This window comes from Prosopis cineraria, unplaced genomic scaffold (assembly GCF_029017545.1).
Source record: "Prosopis cineraria cultivar Desert tree isolate PC_DT_omini unplaced genomic scaffold, ASM2901754v1 PC2, whole genome shotgun sequence".
NCBI lineage: Eukaryota > Viridiplantae > Streptophyta > Magnoliopsida > Fabales > Fabaceae > Prosopis > Prosopis cineraria.
Window position 1 is genome coordinate 13,629,468 of NW_026555333.1, and position 21,946 is coordinate 13,651,413.

The 21,946-nt window shown below is 32.0% G+C and overlaps 2 protein-coding genes across 5 annotated transcripts; one reads left to right on the forward strand and one right to left on the reverse strand.

Moving 5' to 3' along the window:
- Positions 1-3,738: 3,738 nt before the first annotated feature.
- LOC129303190 (protein yippee-like) lies at positions 3,739-6,420 on the forward strand. 3 transcript variants are annotated; one of them, XM_054942317.1, is made up of 6 exons: positions 3,739-3,841; positions 4,041-4,166; positions 5,233-5,276; positions 5,803-5,911; positions 6,011-6,066; positions 6,168-6,420. In XM_054942317.1, exons 2-6 carry the CDS (start codon positions 4,071-4,073, stop codon positions 6,250-6,252), a joined length of 390 nt encoding a protein of 129 aa, XP_054798292.1. In that variant the 5' UTR covers positions 3,739-3,841; positions 4,041-4,070; the 3' UTR covers positions 6,253-6,420. The 3 variants fall into 3 exon arrangements, with proteins under 3 accessions (XP_054798292.1, XP_054798291.1, XP_054798290.1); XM_054942316.1 differs by having other exon boundaries at positions 3,740-3,841; positions 4,032-4,166; XM_054942315.1 differs by having other exon boundaries at positions 3,825-3,841; positions 3,986-4,166.
- A 1,715-nt stretch (positions 6,421-8,135) lies between these two features.
- Positions 8,136-14,858, reverse strand: LOC129303347 (arginyl-tRNA--protein transferase 2). 2 transcript variants are annotated; one of them, XM_054942617.1, is made up of 6 exons: positions 14,533-14,847; positions 12,121-12,159; positions 11,445-11,595; positions 9,662-10,801; positions 9,005-9,314; positions 8,136-8,557 (listed from the first exon to the last, which is right to left on the reverse strand). In XM_054942617.1, exons 1-6 carry the CDS (start codon positions 14,663-14,665, stop codon positions 8,441-8,443), a joined length of 1,890 nt encoding a protein of 629 aa, XP_054798592.1. In that variant the 5' UTR covers positions 14,666-14,847; the 3' UTR covers positions 8,136-8,440. The 2 variants fall into 2 exon arrangements, with proteins under 2 accessions (XP_054798592.1, XP_054798593.1); XM_054942618.1 differs by lacking the exons at positions 8,136-8,557; positions 9,005-9,314 and adding an exon at positions 9,321-9,464 and having other exon boundaries at positions 14,533-14,858.
- Between the last annotated feature and the right edge of the window lie 7,088 nt (positions 14,859-21,946).

Genomic DNA, 21,946 nt, shown 5'->3' on the forward strand with positions numbered 1-21,946 from the left:
TGGGATTATTGCTTTGGAGAAAAGAAAAAATCTAAAAAATACTTATTTTTATTATTTTTTTATTTTTAGAACATGTTCTATAAAATATTAATTTTTAAAATAATAAAACAAAAATAATTTCAAACAAGCTCAGAGTGATTCGGCGGGAGTATATATGAATTTTAAAATTAAGAATCATTTTTAACTTTAAGTGTTATCTCTTCTTTGACCCTAATTTAATATACCCCATTTGTTAGTGTTGGTGGGGCCAATAATTCATTTTCTTTAATATTTTTTCACTCTCTCCCCACCCACTCTTTCTCTGGTTTCTCTCAACCAATGCAAAGCTCACATAGATTTGGGTTGCCGTTGTCTTGTAGGACAGCAGAGGAGACACCTAGATCTAGATTTGAAGTTTCGAAGTCCCAAACATTTGACCCAAGCTCATTTACAAGGTTGAGGGTTCCAGATTCAATGGCCAAGCCATTACCAGTAGACCGATGACGAGGTGTCGCTAGAGTACACTATGGTAGGGGGAGAAGTTTGGGGTTGTCACCCAATCATCCGTATTTCACAAACTTGAGTGTATCTTCATTGGTTGGTTCTTCAGGAATGGCACACCAACGGACATGCATTCCTTGTCTTGATGTGTTATATTCATGAGGGGCACTAAAATACTTGTCTAATTATGAGATGCATGATTGGGCTTCGTGCTTAGTGAATGAGTCAAAGTTGGGGAGGTTAAAACATGCTTTAAAGCTGCTCTTAGAGGCTGAGAAACAATTAAGGACTTACAGTGAACACTTGGTTCAATGCCTTCACCAAATCTTATCTAGTTAGGTAGTAATAAGAGACAATGGGGGAGGAGGGAGGGAGGGGAGAAATAGACGAGAGAGAAGGAAAGGGAGGGTGTCACAGAGAGAGAGAAGGGGGGGGAAGAGAGAAGCAAATGGAAGGGGGAGATTGAAAAAAATATCAAAAAATAAACTGTAAAATTTACTTAAATATTTTATAATAAAAATATTTAAAAATTCATATGTGAATTCACTTAATAAAAAGTATCGTTATAGGCACAATGATTGAATTTCTAATATTTGAGAATAAATTGATAAACAATTGAGTTTAGAATTTTCAATAATATTTTAAATAGGGTGAAAAGATAAAGATAACTTTAATTTTTAATTTTGTCATATCAATTGCATGATGCTAGAGGGATTGAAGATGCTTGCAAACTCAAGGAGAAAACGACTATATAAGATGCAAATGCCTAATATTGAAGTGGCTCTTAGTACTTCTTTCAAAATCCAAATATTTAGTTTCACTTTCTTTGGATAAATTTTAGAAAACCTCATTTGCCTTATCCAATGATGGGGAAATATTTGAATAGAAATTGTATTTCTAGTTGGAATTCTTTCCCGTGAAGTTTGCAAATTATTGGAAAAGAGAAAAACGAAAGTCATCTACTTTTCCCCTCATTGTTTGTTTGAATGTCAGTTATAAATAATATCCCGTGTTTATCTCTAACATGATAACATGACAGGATGCCTTTAAAAACGTTCTTCGTTTTTGTTGGTAGAAGACTAGTGGATGATACGAAAAAAAAAAAAATTACAAATAAAGAGTTTTACATATAAACTATTATTCTTTTCTATTGTATATATTTTTTTAAAAAAATAAATCACGTCGGCTTATAACAAAAGCAGTTTATTAGAATTTTTTTATATTAAATGTATGGATATTTTATAATTTGGTTTTACATGCCCAAAATTTCTAGTATTTTATTTTGTACCTTTTATTTTGCAAGATTTAGCATCTTGCAATTTTTTTCATACAAATCATTGGGAGAATTTCACTGAAAGGTCCCTGAATGTGACATAATTTTTATTGAGATAAAAAAAATTCTTAAATTTCAATGTAGGAGTGGATGATCAAAATGAAATAAAATTTTTTAGTTGAATGATCAAAATACCATTAAACTATAATTAATATTACTGAAACAACAAGTTAAGTTATGCTTTTTTACGGTAACATTATCAGAAAAATAAATTAGTTTACGGTTTTTACAAATAATATTATTAGATTAAAAGTCAGGTTAGGGTTTTTACAAGAACATTAGTAAAATAAAAAGCTAAGTCATGGTTTTTTACAAATAATATTGCTATAATAATAAGTTAAGTTGTGATTTTTATAAGAAATATTACAAGAAAAACAAGAAGTTTCATTTATTCTAGTAATATTACTTTAAAAGCTCATAACTTGATTGATTATTCTAGTAATGTTACTTGTTAAAAACATAACTTATTATTTCAGCGATGTTAATTATAATTGAAGGGTATTTTAAATCTTTAATCAGGATAATTTATTTCATTTTAGTCATATATGCATGCAATGAAGTTTCATAACTTTTTGGTTTTCAATTAAAATTATGTCATATCTAAAAGCCTTTAATAAAATTCTACTTAAATCATTCAGTATTTGACATATTTAATTCATTCAAAATAAAAAAGTATCCTGCTTATTACTCACATAATCCCTTCGTCCTTGTATACAATGGTTTTCTGAAAGCTTATTTTTTTTTAATATAAGAGATATCAATGATATTTTTAAGTAATTAAAATATTTTATTTTTGTCTTGAAAAATAAAAAAGATATTAATTGTGTGATTTTTCCACCAGCATGAATCCATAATATTAATTATGATATTATTAGGAGAAAAATTAAAAAATTATTGTGATATGTGATTTCAAATAAATAAAATTTTTTTATTGATATATATGATTTGGTTAAAAATACATTATATATAGGGATGAAGAGAGTAATTTCTTATTTTGTAAACTTTTAATTTACAAGCTTAAACTCTAGGCATTTTTAAAATTTAAAATTATCCAACCTTTCTCATTCAAGTCAACCATTATTGCCAGTATCTAAAGAATTACTCTCTTTAAACCATAACATAAAGTATTTTTTAAAAATTTTATTTGATTCAAAATATAAAATATTGGATAACTTATATAATTATTTTTAACTATACCTTTATTTTATTTATTACTCATTTAAAAAAATAATATATTAAAATTTTAATTATCATTATCAAAACATTTGTATAGAATATTTAATAATGATAAAATAGGAAATATGTAAGTTTTTTTTTAAGACATTAAGGTTTCAACTAACATATTTTGTAAATCATAAATTAATTATCAATATTCTATATTTTAGTCAAAAGCATGCCACTAATAAGAATTTCTCTCTTTTGTGAAGATTAATATCTATGTTTTCATTTTAATGCCTTATTTTTCTTGGCCACTAATTTAATGTGATAATTTAATCCATTAGATGTAAATGGATGTGGGCTGATTTGATATTTTTAGATAATTTAAAATTTTTTATGTAAATTAATCTATTTTATTGAGATTTTATACGAAAGCTGAAATTACACATTTTAAAAGTTCAATTCCTATTTCGATAAATAAATAACTAAAGAATAAAAAATGATATATTTGGCACGTGATTTTATTTCATTATTCATATTCATTCATATTCATCCTGCCTTTACTAATTTTAGAAGATTCGGTCTTATAATTTTTTTTTTTGGTATGTGATTCGGTCTCATAATTTAGTTGTCATAAAGATTAAATCATAATCATAATAAGTTTAAAAGACAATCACGCATTAAGTTTTTTCCTATGCAAGCGAGAAACCACTTGCATAATAAATAATTGAAAGAGAATAAAATAAAATAAAACCGTGCCTTGGACGTCTTGTCAGATTCTGCTTTTAGTCTTTTTACAGGAGAAACGATAAATGTGATAGCTTCACCGTCCACATTTCTTGCTTCATCGTAGTATTCCAGAGGAGAGAGGTAATATTCGTCGATTCCTTTTCTTTTCATCTCTCGCATCTCCACTTTCCTTGCCCATGTTTAAATTAATTCATGGCTCAACGAATGTTATATTCTTCGCATTCGATCCCTGGGTGATCTCTAATAAATTGAATTGATTTTCAGTACGGCCGTTTATCTAAATCGTTCTTGACCTTCACATATTGCATAGAAATTTCAGACAAGTATTTTCTTGGTCGAGATTCCAGCCATGGGGAGGTTGTTTGTCGTCAATCTCGAGGGGAAGATCTATAGCTGCAAACACTGCCGGACCCATCTCGCTCTTGTTGAAGACATCGTATCCAAGGTTTGATCGCTTTATATCTTTTAATGGTAAATGTATTTTTGTTCTGGGATCGTAGTAGACGTAAATTGATTTTGGTCAGATTATTGTTATCTATCAATTGGATGTCTTGTTCTCTATCATGTGATAGCCAATGTAATTGCGCGGGGCGTTTGTTAGTTACCAAAGAAGAGTCTAACTATGCTAAGACATGGTCTTTTACGTGGGTGTCCATCATATATAATGAAGGGTTGTTGATGTTTACTCAATTGCATTTTGGTACTCGCCTTCTTAGAAGTGGAGAGCTTTACCTTCTGACCATGTATTTTATATGGTATTCTGTTTAGAAAATTTTGCTCGTCTTTTCCTAATCACATTGTGGCTACTTAATGTACAACGGCTAAAACGTGGTTTATGTTTCTCTAGAAGCTTACAGAGGCTTACTGCTTCCTGTTTCATGTTTTCATGCTTTCAATTGTTTTCTCTTGCTGTCTGCACTCGTGGAATTCAGAGTATGATTCTTTGGCTTCGTTTCTGGAATATAGTATATATTTATGTTACGTTTACACAATAGGAGGAAGTAGACAATTTCCTGGTTCACTTTGCATTTGTAGAAATTAGTCATCCTCTGATTTTCTCCTCTAGTCAACGTTGACATGGTTTTTTCTGCTGCTTCTGCATATTCCACAGATCGGCCATGAAATTCTACTTAGAGTTTCATAACTTTATGCTTTTAGCAAATATAAGTCATGCAACTATAGTTTGATAAGTAAAGGAGTTTTAGGCATGCTTTCATATTAACATGCAGAGAAGTGCTCCTCCTATAGGTAAAATTTTGTTCCATTTTAGTCGACTTGAACCTATTTAATATCTTGGTTAGAGAAAAGTTGAGCAGTAATTCTTTTGATGAAGCGTCAATTAAGTCACAATCTTTAATTTGCATCTTCATCTTTCTTAGCTTAGGCTTTTATTCCTTTTTTTTCTTTCTTTTTTGTTGTGCGTGTAGGAATGTTGTTGACTTGATAACAATGTTTTCATCCACAACGTTTTTACTGGACATTGACTATAAGTTTTGACTGTGTTTATTCAGTCTTTCCACTGCAGACATGGGAAAGCTTATCTCTTCAATAAGGTGTAAGTTACTCAAGACTACACTCTGGGTTCCTATTCATTGGATGATTATCAAGAAAATAAAACGAGCACTCATTCTTTTCTTATATTGAGTAATTACGCAGACCTTTGGTTATAGACACTAAAGATTGTTGTGTCCTCCAAAGGGAGCCGAGAATTCCCATATTAGTGATCTACTCCTGAGTAATGGTCATAGACGATTCAGAATACAGCTTATTAATTATCTTGTTTGCCTTGTGTATGTCCGCTGGGTTATTTCTTTTATTCTTTCATTCACGAGGAGCCTATCAATTTGTAAACCATATCTGCATCACAACAATGTAACAAGAACAGTGCATGGTTGTTACTAGTCTTGTTTAACTCCACTCCCTTCAGTATATCAAGACTCAACGCAGACATGGTAATTCTGGATCTTATAGCTGCACAACTATGTATAGCTGTTGCCTTTGGACCTTTAAAGCCTGAGACGTGATTATATAGCTGTTGGTTACGTTCATGGATTTAGTTCAAATGTTTTATTCTTTGACAGAGTGAACGTTTCTGTTGGAGAAAAAGAGGAGAGAATGATGATGACTGGGTTGCACACTGTGGCTGACATTTTCTGTGTGGGTTGTGGATCAATTGTGGGGTGGAAATATGTAAGATTCGGAGGCAGTGTTTCAAAAGTCACGGACTCTGATTCATGATTTTTGCCTGTTTACATGTAAGCATTGAGTTACTCTGATGGTTTCTTTCAGGAGACTGCCTATGAAAAAAGCCAGAAGTACAAGGAAGGAAAGTCTGTTCTTGAACGGTCAGTAGAAATGTTGAGTGAGAAAAAACGTTGCCAATTTAATATGAAGTCATGTTCTTGTGTTGCTATGTGGTGGTTCAGATGAGTTTATTATTGGGCAGGTACAAGGTGTCAGGTCCTGATGGAAGCAATTATTGGGTCAGTCATGAAGCACATGTTGGTGGAAGTGATGCAGATGATGCTTAATCATCTCCAGTCTCCTATTGTCAATTGTACATTCTCTAACCCGTGCTGTAATCCTTCAATGAATGTGGATTTGTATGGGCAATTGTCCATGTTGCCCATTAACTGTTGATGACTTTTGAACCTGATTGTTGATCCTGATATGAAATTGATGTTCAAAGTTGTGATAAATCTTTTCTTTTTAAATTTTTCGCAATGGTAGATTATTGATATAAGCAGGGCCTGTCATTTTCAAGCAATCACAGTACTACAGTAAAGTAACGGATTGTTGGAAAGCTAATCAAACGTCATTTAAGTAAAATTTACTTTCTTTAGCTTACTGAATCCAATGACACCATTGTTCTGAAGCACTGAAATAGCCTGTTGATATGCCAAGAGCCTGAGACTCGGATATTTGTCTCAACGCAGGAATGCATAGCTATGGGGCAAACTAACAATAATTTCTTCAGGGGTGGCTCCACTGTACATCTCGTTTTCATTATAAAAATTATAATTTCCTTGAAACTGAAAAATAATCATTATATTTATTTTGACTAAAATGCCCTCAGCAGTATAAGTAATCCTTTTATAAATGTTGTTTAAAAAAAATTGATAATGTTTTGCTTAAATCAATAAACTTATTTATTCTGAATTTCTTGTACATGTTTGGTCATCCTTATTCTGATTAATATATATATATATATATATATATATATAACTAGTCATATGAGTTAGTTCAAGGCGGGGCAGGATGTGGATTGTCTTGGGTTTGAACTCTTCAGATTGCAACATAAAAAATATATAAATTATTATTTTCAAAGTTGTAAAATTAATCTAAGTTATTTTTTGAATATATTTTACCTTTTAGTGATTAAAGTAAAAAAAATTTAAAAAAATGTTATGTTAGGGTGTATTTGATTTCTATTTTTAAAAACTTTCATTTAAAAAACAAAAAGATAAATTCTGTTAAATTTAAAAATAATTTTAGTCATTAAAAGATGTTTTATTCAAAATTGAGGTAAATTATATTTTAATTTCCTTATTAATCTGAAAATAATTTAACCTTAAGTAGTTTATAATTAAAGAGAAATTCGTGCAGTCAAATTTTCTTTTATGAAACAAAATAATTAAGAATGACGACTTAAATAATTAATGCAAAATTTCACGATCAATAAATATGATCATTTTTTTGGCCAACTATAAATAAATATGATCACGGTAATAAATATATTAAAATAAATAAAATCGTATTTCATATTTAATATTATTTAAAAACTAAATATACCGATGTCACCAAAAATATAAAACCATCACTCGTGTTAACGTAGACGCAGATATCTTTAGTTAAATTACCCTTGCTAGAGATTCCGCAAATTATCAACTGGTTCATGATTCGTATTTAGACTTGAGGCATTAATGCCAAAAGTCTTTACCTTTGCCAAAGATATTGGAAAAGAAGATAGAAGTAACGGTGGACTGGATCCAAATATCAATGCTAGTGCGGTGGTGCCAGTTGATGTTGACTTTGAAGTCAAGGCCCCTAGTTTCTAATTTCCATGTTCAAGGCCGGCCACCTTGATTGCTGCTAGCGCCACTATATCTAGTCTTTTAAAATAATTTTCGCACTACTTTTCTCTCTCTTAAGCAGTGGAGGAAGATTAATCCTATTCCTATATATTATAGGAGTAGGATTAAACCTGTCTATTCCGGGCAACTAAGGAGTTTTACTTTCTTATATCAGACATCCCAGGAACCTATCAAGTTTCCAAAGGGCCGAATCTACCTGGAACCTGTTCCTTCCCATAATAAGATAGGATTAATCCTACCTCTCACAACCCGGTTTGATAGGAAGCAAACTTGCAGGAATCTGAAAGCTAATAAACTGCTTAAACTGAGCAACTAACTGGTGAAAATCCAAAGCCCAATCTGCAATTCACTTTGCCGGTAAAGATATGTCATCAAAGAATGCAAGAACATACATGCAAAGACTTTATCATACGGGAAACGCAAACAAAACACCAAAAGATAAAGCAATCCATAAATTAGCAACAGAGTTTCCTGGCCATTTCCTCATTTGTTGTGACGCCAATTCCATTCCTAGAGGTGATCGAGCATCAACTGCGGCATACATGGGTCATTTTTATCTAAATGATAATCTTCCATCCTGAGTTATGTGCAGTCGTCTTCACGATTCTAAGGCCATATCTCAAGATCATCCCAGTGAATAGACCATTCGCTCACATAACTCTGGACCCACAACCCTCTTGTATCTCCGCAACTGAGATTCCAATAAACTCTGGTCCTCCGGACCAAAGGCACCTCGCATATCCTTCATATACAAGGAGTGTGTGTCAGGGGGGCAAGAGAATAAAAGCAGTTAAAGGGCAAAAGGCTGAGACAAGGAGTTTATGCTAGATGTTTTAGTGCAAGTTATATGCGATTACTGACTAGCCCCCTCAGAAGCTTACCTTTATCCCAGAGCAGTTTATTTCGTAAAGAAATTATATGATACCAAATATTGGTTTGTTTTAAATAATATCAATTTATACAACGCTATGGTGGGATAAGGCTAGTTGTTGTTGCATACATATGTTCCACAGGGTATATAAGAGTAACACCAAACTGATTTCCACAGATCGAAAATAACTAATAACTAATAATTTATTTTCTACAGTTTTTCTTCAGAATTTTTAAGTACGTTGAGCTCCAGGAAGAGAGAGGAATATCTGGGTTCAGAGTATTCATGCACCCAAGGCCAAGACTTCGGCAGTCATACCTTGTATCTCAAGCGAGAATCATTCAACCCAAGTAAAACTTTGCTGACATCACCGTCCGTGTCACTGTATGAGGTCATTTCTGCACCAGGCTCATCGTCAGAACCTTCCGATTCAGACTCAACCATTTCTTCATCTTCATCCATAGGAACATCATTTGCATCTTGTTGGTCAACATCAAGATGCCTTTCCAAAACATCTTCAGTACCTTGAGGCTGGGACGACCCTCCATTTTGTACAATGGAAGAATCTGATAAAACAACATATGGCTTTCTGTCAAGCAAAGGCTTTGCGATATCAAATGAAACCCACCTGTAGATCACGCATTACTCATCAGCCTCATCGAAACACAGTAAAGGATGCCGACAAAAAGTGATCAGAATCCAAGAGGCAAGCAAGGTCAATATAACACATCTACAGGCTGGAAGATCATGATGGCACGTGTTGATCATTTTGCATAATCTACAATTAAAAATACAGTGTCTGACAACATTACAAAGGAATACAAGCTATGGCATGAATTGATAACCATGGCAGAGATATTGAAAAGCAACCACAACAATTTGAGATAAAGATAGTAACTTCTATAGATATTCATGAAAGAAGTACATCATGATGAAATAGCAAATTTCTTAAAGGATTCAGATTAAATAACTTACTGATAACGAAGAGGACATAGAAGCTCTGATGGGCGATAAGCAGCTTTGTATCTCATCTTGCTGCAAGAGTGAATATAGTAGCCAAGGTAATAGTACTGAAGACTGGGACAATGAACTTGGTTTTCTTTCACCCAACCTATTTCTTGGAGTGCTGAATACTTGCCCAGAGATAAGAAGGCAAAGTCAGGATCCCAGAACAAATATTTACTAGATAAACATTTTGGGAGGATATCTATGACACCAACTGCCACTAATCGGCCATCTATTAAATATTGTTGATGAAAGGAGCCAAAACCACAAGGAGGAACTGTGCCATCCCCAAAGGAAGCAACATATGACAATGGAGTATCAACCAGAAACCTCCTATATGAGCTCTCGGTGACATGGTCTGGTTTATCATTATGTACTTTGAGCTGATATCTTCTATACAAAGCAAATTCTTCTGGATCAAAATTTGATCTTTTCAAGCGAAGCTCAAGCCTTCGGCTTTTCACTTGACTACATTGAGGGTTATTCAAGCAGTTTCCTTCGCTCCCATGCTTTATCCCAGATTTTTTAGGAGCCGAAGCATTTTGAGCACCTTCACTTGAGGAAACTTGCTTAGTGGAGGAATAAAAATTCATATGTCCATTGCAAGATCTTATAGATATATCTGAACATTTTAAAGTTTGAGCTAAAGATGTTGCCAACTTTTCAGCAATAATTTTAGGAGACAAGTCATTCACTTCTGTACAATCTCTTGTAAGTTTTGATTGATGGGCATTTTTGTCACCTAACTGTGCTCGCTTTATAGAAGCTGCAATTTGGAATGCTATGTTGCAACTGAATAGGAGATCTTCTGATCCATTAACTAGTAACTTCCTTTTACCAGGTGAAACTTTTTTGACTGAAGCTTTTGGTAACTGAATACCAGAGGGAAATTCTCCCTTACTAGTGAACATGCAGACTGCATCACCAATTTGATCTGATAAGTAGCGCAGAACTTTCTCAATCTCATTTTTCTCTTCATTACAGGTAGAGAGGGGGTCTTCTGAGACGGGGCTCGAGAACTCATGTTGGACAGAGCTTTTGGATTCATTAGAAGAAGTTGGATGCTCCAAGGCATTACCTTTTTTGACATCCAATTTGCCATCTAGAAACCTAGGCTCAAATAATTAATAGAAAATTAAGAAGTATAACAGTTGCAAGATGTTTGAAGGTAGAAATATCAAGTGATATAAATGGCCCTCAAAAGATAATATTCAACCCATTGCACTCAACCATCAAAAAACACCAATTGAGTGAAGCAGAAAAGAGGAAAGAAGCTCCTCCTCATTCCCTCCAGGAAACACACACAAACGCATTAAAAAAAAATGGATTAATGCCCTGCTTGGTAGCATGGAATTGACATTGGAGAAGTGGAAGTGGAACTGAAAAATTGGTTGTTTAGTATAATGGATATCACTTCTTCAAAGAATGCAGTTCCATCAAAATTGGTGGAACTCACTTTCATCACAATACCAATGGAATCCACTTCTTCCCTGACTTCCTCCATAAAAAATGATCCACTTTCCTGTGCATATCATACATGTTTTAAAACCCCATTTCCATCTCACTTCCACTTTCACGAAAAACTCTTCCATGTTACCAAACGGAACATAAAAAGAACTCATATTTTCTAATTTATTTAAATAATAGGTTAAGATCTCCTGTGATACTCATAAACATTCTACATACTAGAGAATAAAAACAATTTTGATGTTGTCAATTTAATATTACTTGCTCTGGGACGAAAGAAGGATACCTTTGCATCCTTTTAGATACACGATGTTGCTCTGTAGAAGGAACAAAGTCACTAGCTTTCAAGCGAATTGTATAAGAAGGACAGCATGTTCTTTCCATCTCTGGTTTGTAAAGAAAACATCCAGATCTTCTCCAACCGTGATCAAGAAGATCTATCAAAACCAAACACTATAAAATTGAATTGCACAACACAAAGTCATAAAAGCAAATCCATTCCAGATTTTAGATGTTTAGATTGAAGAATGTCCATTTTTCATGATCAGCAGAATGAGAAAAGCTAAGCATCACATCTCTCCAAGAACAACGGAAAAATTTGAAACATTATGAACTGTCCTGAAGACTTCATTACATTAACCAGAATAATGGCACGATAAACGTGAGCAAAATGTTTTAAGAGGAAAATTATTGAACGCAATTGCATCATTCTTGATTTGAGCAAGAAAATGTAATGGCAACAGAAAGTTCTAAACCATACCATATAGCTACAACATATTAGGCCCAGACCAGGCTTCAAATTATGATAAAGAAATTATTTAAGCCTAGTAGTTTAGGATGAGATTGAGGAGAACTGTGAAAATTGTCAAGTGCGTGCAAAGATCCCTTTACATGTTTGTATGCAAATCAATAATAAAAAGGACCAAATATGCTACACAAAGTAAAATTCCATATGCACTAACCTTGGTAATCATTCACTGTAAGGCTTTGTGCCCACAAGCCTGCAGGAATGGAAAATGAAAGTGTAAACTAATTTAGAAGATTCTTAGGTTGCATTTACAGGCTTTTTCCAAAGCAAAAATAATTCCATTATAGTAAGATGGCCAGAATACAGAGACATTATACAATAACAACAACAAGTCTTATCTCACTAGGTGAGATTGGCTACATGGATTATATAATGTCATTGTGTTTTATTATTTATTAAGCTTTTAAAAATATTATTAATTAAAAAGTCTCGATCAACAACTTTTAAAAGTATTCTCTTTAGCTTTCCTCTACCTTTCTTGATAGGACTCAAAATTATTTATTCCACTCTCCTTACAAGTGCCTTTCATGGTCTTCTTTGTATATGTTCAAACCACGTCAAACGATTTTCTACCATTTTTCCTTCAATAGGTGCGATGCCCACTTTTTTCAGTATGCACTCATTTCGGATTTAGTCTTTATGTGTATATTCGCAAGTCCATCTCAACGTTTTCATCTCTGTTACTCCAACTTTATGCTCTTGCTGTCTTGTTAAAGCCCAACATTTACTACCATATAATATTGTTGGTCTTATAACAATTTACTAAAACTTCCCTTTAACTTTATTAGATACCCTACGATTACAAAGAACTCCTTTAGCTTTTTTTCAATTAAACTACCCAACTTGTATCCTATGTGTAATATCTCCATCAATTTCCCCACTATGTTGAATAATTACTCCTAAATATTTAAACTTTTCCATTTGAGGTATAATCTGATCACCCAATTTCACATCTAAATTACTATTCGTTGACCTTTTATCAAAATTGCAATGTAGATATTCCGTTTTACTCCTACTCAAATAGAAGCCTTTTAACTCCAATGTCCTCCTTCATAATTCAAGTTTACAATTAATCTCTTCTCTTATCTCCACAATAAAAACTACATCATCTGCGAAAAGCATGCATTTAACAATTTCCTTTTGAATATGCTTAGTCAAAACATCTAGGACTAGAACGAGCTTCACTCACTATCTTCTTAATTTTCCTTTTAGCCATACGATACCTTTCCCAAGTTTCATCATTATATACAAATGGATGGCTTTGAAACACTCCTTCTTATACTTGATTTTTTTCTATACACTATCACTCCACCACCAAGACTCCTTAACTCTTGGACCAAAACCTCTTGATTCTCTCAAAACTTTTTTTGTAACCTTCCTCACCTTCACAATCATATCCTCCCACAAGATGTTAGCACTTCTTCAAAACTCTCAAATTCCATTGGCTCAAAGATTTCTCTTAAAAATTTCTCGCTTTTCTCCTTTTAATTACCACCACCTAATCCTTGAAGTTATAATTTCTCAACGCTTTTGATTTTTACTCATAATACACACATCAATGACAAAGATCCTGTGTCATGTCATTACAATATCCCCAGGAACCACCTTACAATTTTTACAAAGTCTTTTATCCGTGTTTCTTATTAAAAAGAAATTAATCTGTAACCTTAAAGATTCATTTTTATAAGTGACAAGATGCTCGTCCCTCTTCTTGAAACAAGTATTAGCTCCACAGAGACATTATATTCAGTATATTTGCTCTCACACATTTATAAGTAGCTATTGGGCAGTTTCCACAAATCCCCACTTCATATCCTCCCATTGCATCGAGAAAGTGTTGTAATCTTGACCACTACTAACCTTTGATATAAAGGTGGTTAGCGACTGTGACTCGTCTCACCTCTCACAATAAGGTTATAAATCATCTAGGCATGAGCGTGAATTCACTGTCAGGATACAAGTGATTTCCAGGCTCGTTCTATTTTTAGCTTAATTGAAAGAGAAGCTAGTTCTGGCTCATAATGCCAACTAGAGAAAAAGTTCAGGAAGAACACTGCTGTTTTTACATTGCCTTATTCTGAAATAGCATGTAAACAGAGTCGTACGTGAATTTGGAAACTCCTCAGGTACTCCTAGCAATTAGTGCCATCCAGAACCTTAGGCGTTGCAAGCGTAACCTCCAATGTTCAAATTTATGACAGAAAAAAATTGTTCGAAGTTACCCAAGCTTTAATCCGATGCATTGTGTCCTTAGTTAAATCGAAAGACTTTCTAGGAGAAAAGTTGATAAAAACGATTTTCATATCCAGGAAGTTAATAATTTTCCACAAAGCAACTATTCTCATCACATTTCTGTTTTGGGTAGGATGGCGGAACAAATTCTAACACTTACAAGTCGGTTGAGCAAACGAATTTACAGGCGTACCAAATCCCATCAAGAATACAGCTTCATGGGATAAAAACCGATAATTCGGGAACCGATTGAATGGGGAAAAAAACCGGGGCGGCCGAAATATGAAAGGGGAAAATAAAAAATGAAAACGATCAAAATTTGGAAGAGACAAACCGTGAGAGATGCTGGTGCCACCAGGGGATCTACAGTAACCGCAAGAGCTTCGACGTCTTCCACAATCGACCACGACGCTTTCCGTTCTGCTGTTGCTGCTACTGCTTGCCTCGTTTCTCATCCTTCCGGCCATTTCTAAGTCCTTCGTCGTGAGCTCAATTCTTCACCAGATTCTTCATATAAGGAAGGGAATGTTCTAATGAAAAGCAAACGAGTAAAAGTGAATTCGGATACTTCTTCCTTTCCTCCCCCGTAATACGCGAAGAGTCTTCCACCCTGTGGCTCGAGTTTCTACGTTTTTGGTTTATTTTATGATTAAACAAGAAAAATACGCACTATGCCAAACTCGCAGTGCAACCTCACAACGTGAACGCAATATTTATGTAATTATGTTAATTGAGCGCCGATTTGGTTTTCTTCCGTTTTATATTTAAAAAATAAAATTTTATTTTTTAAAAAATTAAAAATTATTAAATAAAATATTTTATGTAAAATTACATTCTTAAAGTTCATTCAAACAGTAATTAAAAATAAATTTTTAAAATATAATTATTTAAAATTTTTAAAAAATAAATTTAAAAAGTAAAATGTTATTTAATCATATTACCTCAAATTTAATTTTTTATTTTTTATTTAAAAAATAATTAATTTATTAAAAATATAATTAATAATTATTATTATTATGTATCAGTTTTTAAACATTATAAATTAAATAATCAATCATGTTAATTTTTAGCATTAATATATAATAAAATTATAAATCTTTATCACATTTTTTTTAAAAAAATATAAATAGCTAGAGATCAAAATTTTAGCATTATAGATCAAAATTTTTATTATTTAAAATCTTTATCACATTTTTTAAATATTTTAAATAGATTATATTTATATAATAAAAATTATAAATTATCATAAATTAATATCTTTTTTGATAATTATATATTTAAAAACACATTTCACTATGATAAATCAAACAATTTTAGCATATCAAACTAATTTTTAAAAAAATATATTTAAATATAAATTTTATTATAACAACTGACTTTACTTTTATTAAATGAACTTTTACTGAATAAATTTTTAATAAATTAAAAACCAAGTGCACACTAGGTATGAAGTAAAATCTTCTACCCAAAAAAAAAAAAGAAGTAAAATATCAATTTTTGGCCAACAAAATGAAACCAATATTCTCACCATTCTTTTTAGTCACTAGTCGCTAATGAATTTTTAATCAAATATAATGATATGGGCTGTTATAAAATTAGTTAGTGAATTGATTAATTAATTTATGTATTTAAATATAGTGAGTGACATAAATCTACTCACTTCAGTATTTTAATTATAGTGATTTTTTTGCCAATTAATTATAGTAATTGAATTTTATTTATATTTAAAAATTATTAAGATATATTTTTATTTAAAAATTCAAAACAATACTCATGATACGAACACTCTTCACATATGACGTTTCCTTCAAATATTTGATATTTAGTATTTTTTTAGGTATTATGTAATAAGATCTCTAACAACTGTTTAATTAAATCAAATGATTGTTATTATGTTATGTAAACATTAATCAAGTGAGTGAATTTATGTTATCCAATTTCTAGATCTATTATTTATTCCATGAAATGGTAATGTATGCTGTTTTTAGTTTATCAACATTTGCCTTTTTTATTTTTATTTTTATTTTTTGCTTATATATGTGTATATATTGTTTTTAGGAAAATATATTTTAATATCAATCAGTTCATAGGTAATATGTATTTAGTATAGGAAAAAATGTATACACTTAACCTTCTATACTTAATATATTTATTTTTAATTAAATTAAGATATGTGTATTATTTACAGATTATTTATTCTATAAAAAACTATTATTATCAATATTAGGGTAAAATACAGTGACCTAACTTTTGTCTTTGTTAAAATTACAAAGATCTCCCTCCTATTTTTAAAGCTTACACTTTAATCAAATCCTTAACCTATTAAAAATATTTTGTTGAAGATTCTAAAATACTTAAATTTTTATTTGTAATTATGTTAAAATTTTTAAAATTATTAATTTATCCTTATGATATAATTGTCTGCCCTCTCTCCCAATTTTAAAAACTTTAAGTAATTAAGATTGTCAATATTGAAATAAAAAATTTAAAATTTTTGTGTTAAAATTAATGAAATTAAAAAATAAACATAAATTATATAGAGTAATTTATTATATTAAATTCTCATTTCATAATTTTTTTATAAAAATTTTTCTTAAATTTTTTGAATTGCTTGTTTGAATATTGTTTTAGCTAATTTATGTATTTAATTTTTTAAAAAGTACTAAATAAATACATTTACATAATAAATAATTAAATTAAAATATAAATGAAAAGGTAAAAAAATGTGCATTAATGTTTAATGTTATTGAGAATAAAATATTAAAAATAGAAGGGATGTGTTGTGTTTTGTGACTTCATTTTAGGAAAGGTTTATATAAGTTTCAAAAATAAAAAGGAGGTATTAAATTTAAAAAAACGAGCAGGCTCAGCCTGTATGGCCTAGCCCATAAGGGCTTAACCCTTTAAGCCTAATTTCTCATTTTTCACCCCTTTTCTGAGCTAAGTTGGGTTAGTGGTATCAAATTCAGTCTTAACTTTATTAAGTAGAAAAGGTTGGAGGATCAAGCTTGGAGAGGCTCTCCTCACGGTATTTATTGTAGAAAAATAATCCCACATACTATTGTGGGAAAGTCTTGTCTCCTGACACTCTGTTAAGAGGATTTGTCTTGTGTGGAGCCTAAGGAAGGTGTGTCCAGCACGGTGAAAGTGCAGGAGAAGAGGCCCTTGGTGAGTTGGGGTTGTTACATAAAAGGCGCCTTTCATGTAACAATCCTCACCCTACCCTTCCAGAGATCTATTAGACTAGAACCTTAACCACTCGCATAATGGGCCCAGTTTTTTCTAAAGTGATAATTGGATTATTTCTCATCCCATAAAAGAGGCGACTCAGCCTTAATTTCCTTAAGGTGGTAGAGGTTAAAGGTTTAAATTTGGGAAAGCTCCAAAAGACCTCTTTGGTAAGATGAGAAATAACCTAAGTATCATCTTGAAAAAAGCTAGCCTCCACTGCAATGATGTGGGTAGGCTCAGTTTAAAAGACTCCAGTGGAGTAGGGTGAGGACTATTACAAATAACCCTCTTAAGGACCTTTAATTGCCTGTGTCACTAGGAGTGGCAACATAGGTAATCCTCAAGCTTTGGTCAAAGACTTCATCGCCAACGATGACAAGCGGCTCAAGATGAAACAACTCTTTATCCCAACATGCCATTAATGTTTTAGAAAAAATTTATTCCCTTAAGGTTTGAAGGTGATGATATGTATAGTAGGATGAACTCCCTTGGCATTAGTTTTCTTGTTAAGTTTGCTTATGAGTGCATTCAGAGATTGGAACTAACCAAGTTGACTCTAGGTAGGTTAAATTTTGGAGATAGTCTATTCTTGAGAAAGTCATAATCTTCTTTTGGCAAGTGACTTGTGAGAGACTTCTCTTAAACTCTCTTAGAAATAAGAGAGGGATTATTAGAGATAACTTGTATCTTTTTTAGTGTAATAGCGAGAAGAGCATCATAACACACTTTGTGATTGTGAGAGAGCAAAATCTATCTAGTGCAATTTTTTAAATGCCACTTTACTTCACAACTTCTTTTCTAGTGATTTATAGGTATGGCTCAGATGCAACTTCGATCACAACCCTGAAAATGGCTATTTTCAACAATAGCTTTGGGCTCAAGTTTTTAGTGTTGATTGCCAGTTTTTGTGGACTACCAGGTGCAAAAAGATCTTTGGCGAAAGAGTTGTTTCAATTAGAAAAACCATACATGCTGTATTTGCTCAGCTTTTGGAGGAATCAGTAAATGCCAAGTTCAAGCATAGGATCTTTCATCCTTTGGTGAGGTCACATGTTGTTCGGAGTCCTCCGCCTTAAAGATCATATTAGAGTCGATGTCAATGCACCTCTTATCAATAGTCACAAAGCTGCATGTGGTGGAGTGATCAGTAATTCTAATGAGACATGGATCAAAGGTTTTCAAAGAGATTTTGGGCCCATGGATATTGTTATTGTTGAAATTTTTGCAATCAGAATAGGTCTAGAGATTTGTAAAATGCTAGGATTCTCAAAATTCTAGCTTTTCTTTGATTCTCATTCTCTAGAAGCTATCGACACGTTGATGAGGGAGACAAGGTCCAGTAATACTGTTAGGAATGTGTTGAATCAAACAAGAGTTTTTTCAGACTAGGATATTTAGATTTCACATTCTTGCAGAGAAAGCTTTTAGTGGCGGATATGCTTGCAAGCAGTGCCCATGGTGTGGCCAAAGCTATTGTCATTCTTCATATGAAATGCCTTCTACTTGTAATGGACTGTTGTAGCGCAATCTTTGTGGATGCTTTATTTTCTTTTTATGTAATGTTTAGGTAGCTTTTTTGTAGAGTTCTTAGTAGTCTTAGTGTCCTTTCAAGCTTCATGCTTGCCGTGTGTACTAAAAAAAAATATTTTTTATTTTTGATAGGATGATGATATATATAAAAGGGAGTGAAAAATAAAGAAAAAATAATGAAAGGAACTGAAGAGTAGAAAATTTAATGGAATGCTTATTCACTCCATTTATTTTCATAAGTCTAGTCTAACACGTTTTAAAATTTTAAAATTTATTGTCTCTCTAAAATTTTAATAAATTTTTAATTTTATTCTATTAAATATATACATATTTTATTTTGATTAATTTTTAAAGTGATATTACAAATTATAAATTTCAATGAATATTTAGTTCTGTAATGTTTACAACTCAAAACTATTCATTTTACTGGATAGATTGTTCCAGACTATTCTATATGACATGTATTTATTCAAGGTAAAACATGAATGATAAACTTTTTTAGAGATATGAAACTAGTTATTAATATATTACATATATTGATAAATGATATCTATATTTATTAATATATGTCTGACCTAATTTTTTTAGCAAAATATGTCCAACCTCATTTATTACTTAGATAATATAGATGAGCCATGGAGTGTGTGCGCGGACGGCAGGAGTGTATACTATTTTTTAAAATTCAATCCATGTTTCCTTGGTAAGTCACTTCTAACTATATTATTAAAATTAAAAAAAACTTTAAATTTTATAAATTTTATTTTAAAATTTAACAAATTTTTATATTTATTCTTAATAAATGTTTTTAAATCTTCTTATTAATATTTTTACTTAAAGCATTTAATAGGATAAAAATATAAAGAGAAATATAGAGAATTGATAAATATTCTATAAATAAAATCATATTTTTTTCTCTCCCCGAAGCTAGAAGAGCAGGCTTTTTCCGTGCTCGTTCCCAGAAACTCCCACGTTACCCTCCATCCCACGCAAACTAGTTTTTTTTTTTAATTGTTTTCAGAAAAAAAAAAAGTCCAATCATAAGCTCGTTGGGATGACGTAGAAAGATTTTTTTGATTCCACTGTGTTGGAAATTTGAGAGTTTCATTATCCGACTAATCTAAATTTCACCACGTGAGACTGTCATTATCAAAGATGGCCGGTAAGCTGATTCTAACCCTCGACCCGTTTGACCAGCCCCTCAATAACGCTGAAGGATTTTGAGGGGAAAGGCAATAGAAGTTTAGTGAAGAGGCAGTCCCAAATCCGTTCGAACCCATACTTCTGTGTGGGTCTATCAAAACCAAACCTGTCCTTCTTCTTCTTATCTCGCATCGTCGCCGTGTCCGTCCGCTGCATCTTCTGCCATCTCCTTCATTCGTTCACTGTGATTGTGCGATGCTGTTCTCCCTTTTCTCAATTCTCAAGCAACCTGATAACTCCTTCCTCCATTAGTACTGTCTCTGCCATCTTCGCATTCAAAACTGAGGAACACCCCTCATATCTAGACGCACTCAGTCAGCTTCTTAATTTTCTTGTCTGCTCCTTGAGCTTCGGATGATTGAAGAATTGGGAATTTCGAGTGGTTGGTGAAACTTCTGCTTTTGTTTGGTTTGAAATGATTCATGATTGTTTGTTGTCTGAAGAAAGGTGTAAAGGGTAGGATGTCTATTGTTATGTTGCATTCCAAGTCTTTGATAAAAGGAAGTTGGTGGCTGGCTTGCTATGATGATTGCCATCTTTACAAGTCTCTTGTTTATCAGATATTCATTCCTCATATTACTATTATGAAAACAATAGGTGTGCCTTTCAAGCTTTGTTAGAGTTACTCGGTGAGAGTTAAATATAATTGAGTAGGTAAGGGTTAAATATTGTTTATCATGGAATGTATTCTCATGGAATGTATTCTCATGTGTATAAACACACAATGCCATTGCACTATTTTTTCTGTTTTTCTACAGTGTAGTGAACCATGCGCTATCAATAGTTAATTTTTATTTCTTTTTATTGGTCCCAATTGAAATTTCCTTTTATTTTTTTATTCAAATCTCCCTAGCTCTTTGCATTCTGTTTTCAAAATTGTAATAGATTAAATATATTTAAATTTAAATGAATATTTTTCCATAATATAATTTTCATTTATTTTAATTTTGGTATTTTTTTAAATAAACTATGTAGTGAGTAAATGTTGGCTCACGATTATTTATAAACTATGTTTTGATGCCTTATTTATATTTTATTTTTATTTTTATATAATGATTTTCACTGTTTTAAAAGGTCAAGGTTTTCCGCAATTGCCAAGTGTTTTGAAAAAAGGTTTGAATTATTTGAGATTTTGTTTTGCATATTCATATATTTTTATAACAAATGTATAAATCAAGTCATGAACGAGAGATAGTCTGAAATTTTGTTGATGAAATTTATGTAATATGTTAGTCCAACGTGATAATTAATACACGTGGGATTGAAAGAACATGTTTAACATGTAATAAGAATTCATGATGGACTAGCGTGTTGAGTCAAGATTGAACGATGTTACTTATTATATACCTACGTGGGTTTTCCATGATGATGCATGTGGTACTTGATTTTGGTAAAGCCCTTTTTAAATGAACTGGTTTTAAAGGAAATAATATAATTATTTCGGTCTTCTGAAAATGGAATTTTCCACTCTTGTTATTTGTAAACACACTTACAAGAAGTTTTGACACATGCTGGTAAGCTCATTATTCTCAAGCATTTACGTGTGAGGGTTATAGTGGCAGGCATGTATTAGTATACGTTAGTTTAATTTCAAGCACTTATAATTGGATTATTTTCTGGAGCTATGACACACACTCACTCTCTATACAAATATAAAAATAATTAAAATTTTCTAAGTCAGTTTGCAGCTTGCCTCACCATCAGAACTTTGTGGACAGGAGCTGCGGCGAAATCAGCAAGCATGTCAATGAAAAAAGTGCATATATAATCCTCAATACAAAAAATAA

Bases quoted from the DNA above. Each gene is read 5' to 3' on its own strand.
- LOC129303190 (XM_054942317.1), top strand. From the start codon at position 4,071: ATGGGGAGGTTGTTTGTCGTCAATCTCGAGGGGAAGATCTATAGCTGC. The intron at 5,277-5,802 runs GTAAGTTACTCA...ATTCTTTGACAG, and splicing joins GCTTATCTCTTCAATAAGGT to AGTGAACGTTTCTGTTGGAG. The intron at 6,067-6,167 runs GTCAGTAGAAAT...ATTATTGGGCAG, and splicing joins GGAAAGTCTGTTCTTGAACG to GTACAAGGTGTCAGGTCCTG.
- LOC129303347 (XM_054942617.1), bottom strand. From the start codon at position 14,665: ATGGCCGGAAGGATGAGAAACGAGGCAAGCAGTAGCAGCAACAGCAGA. The intron at 10,802-11,444 runs GTATCCTTCTTT...ATTTGAGCCTAG, and splicing joins GTATCTAAAAGGATGCAAAG to GTTTCTAGATGGCAAATTGG. The intron at 9,315-9,661 runs GTAAGTTATTTA...CGTGATCTACAG, and splicing joins CTATGTCCTCTTCGTTATCA to GTGGGTTTCATTTGATATCG.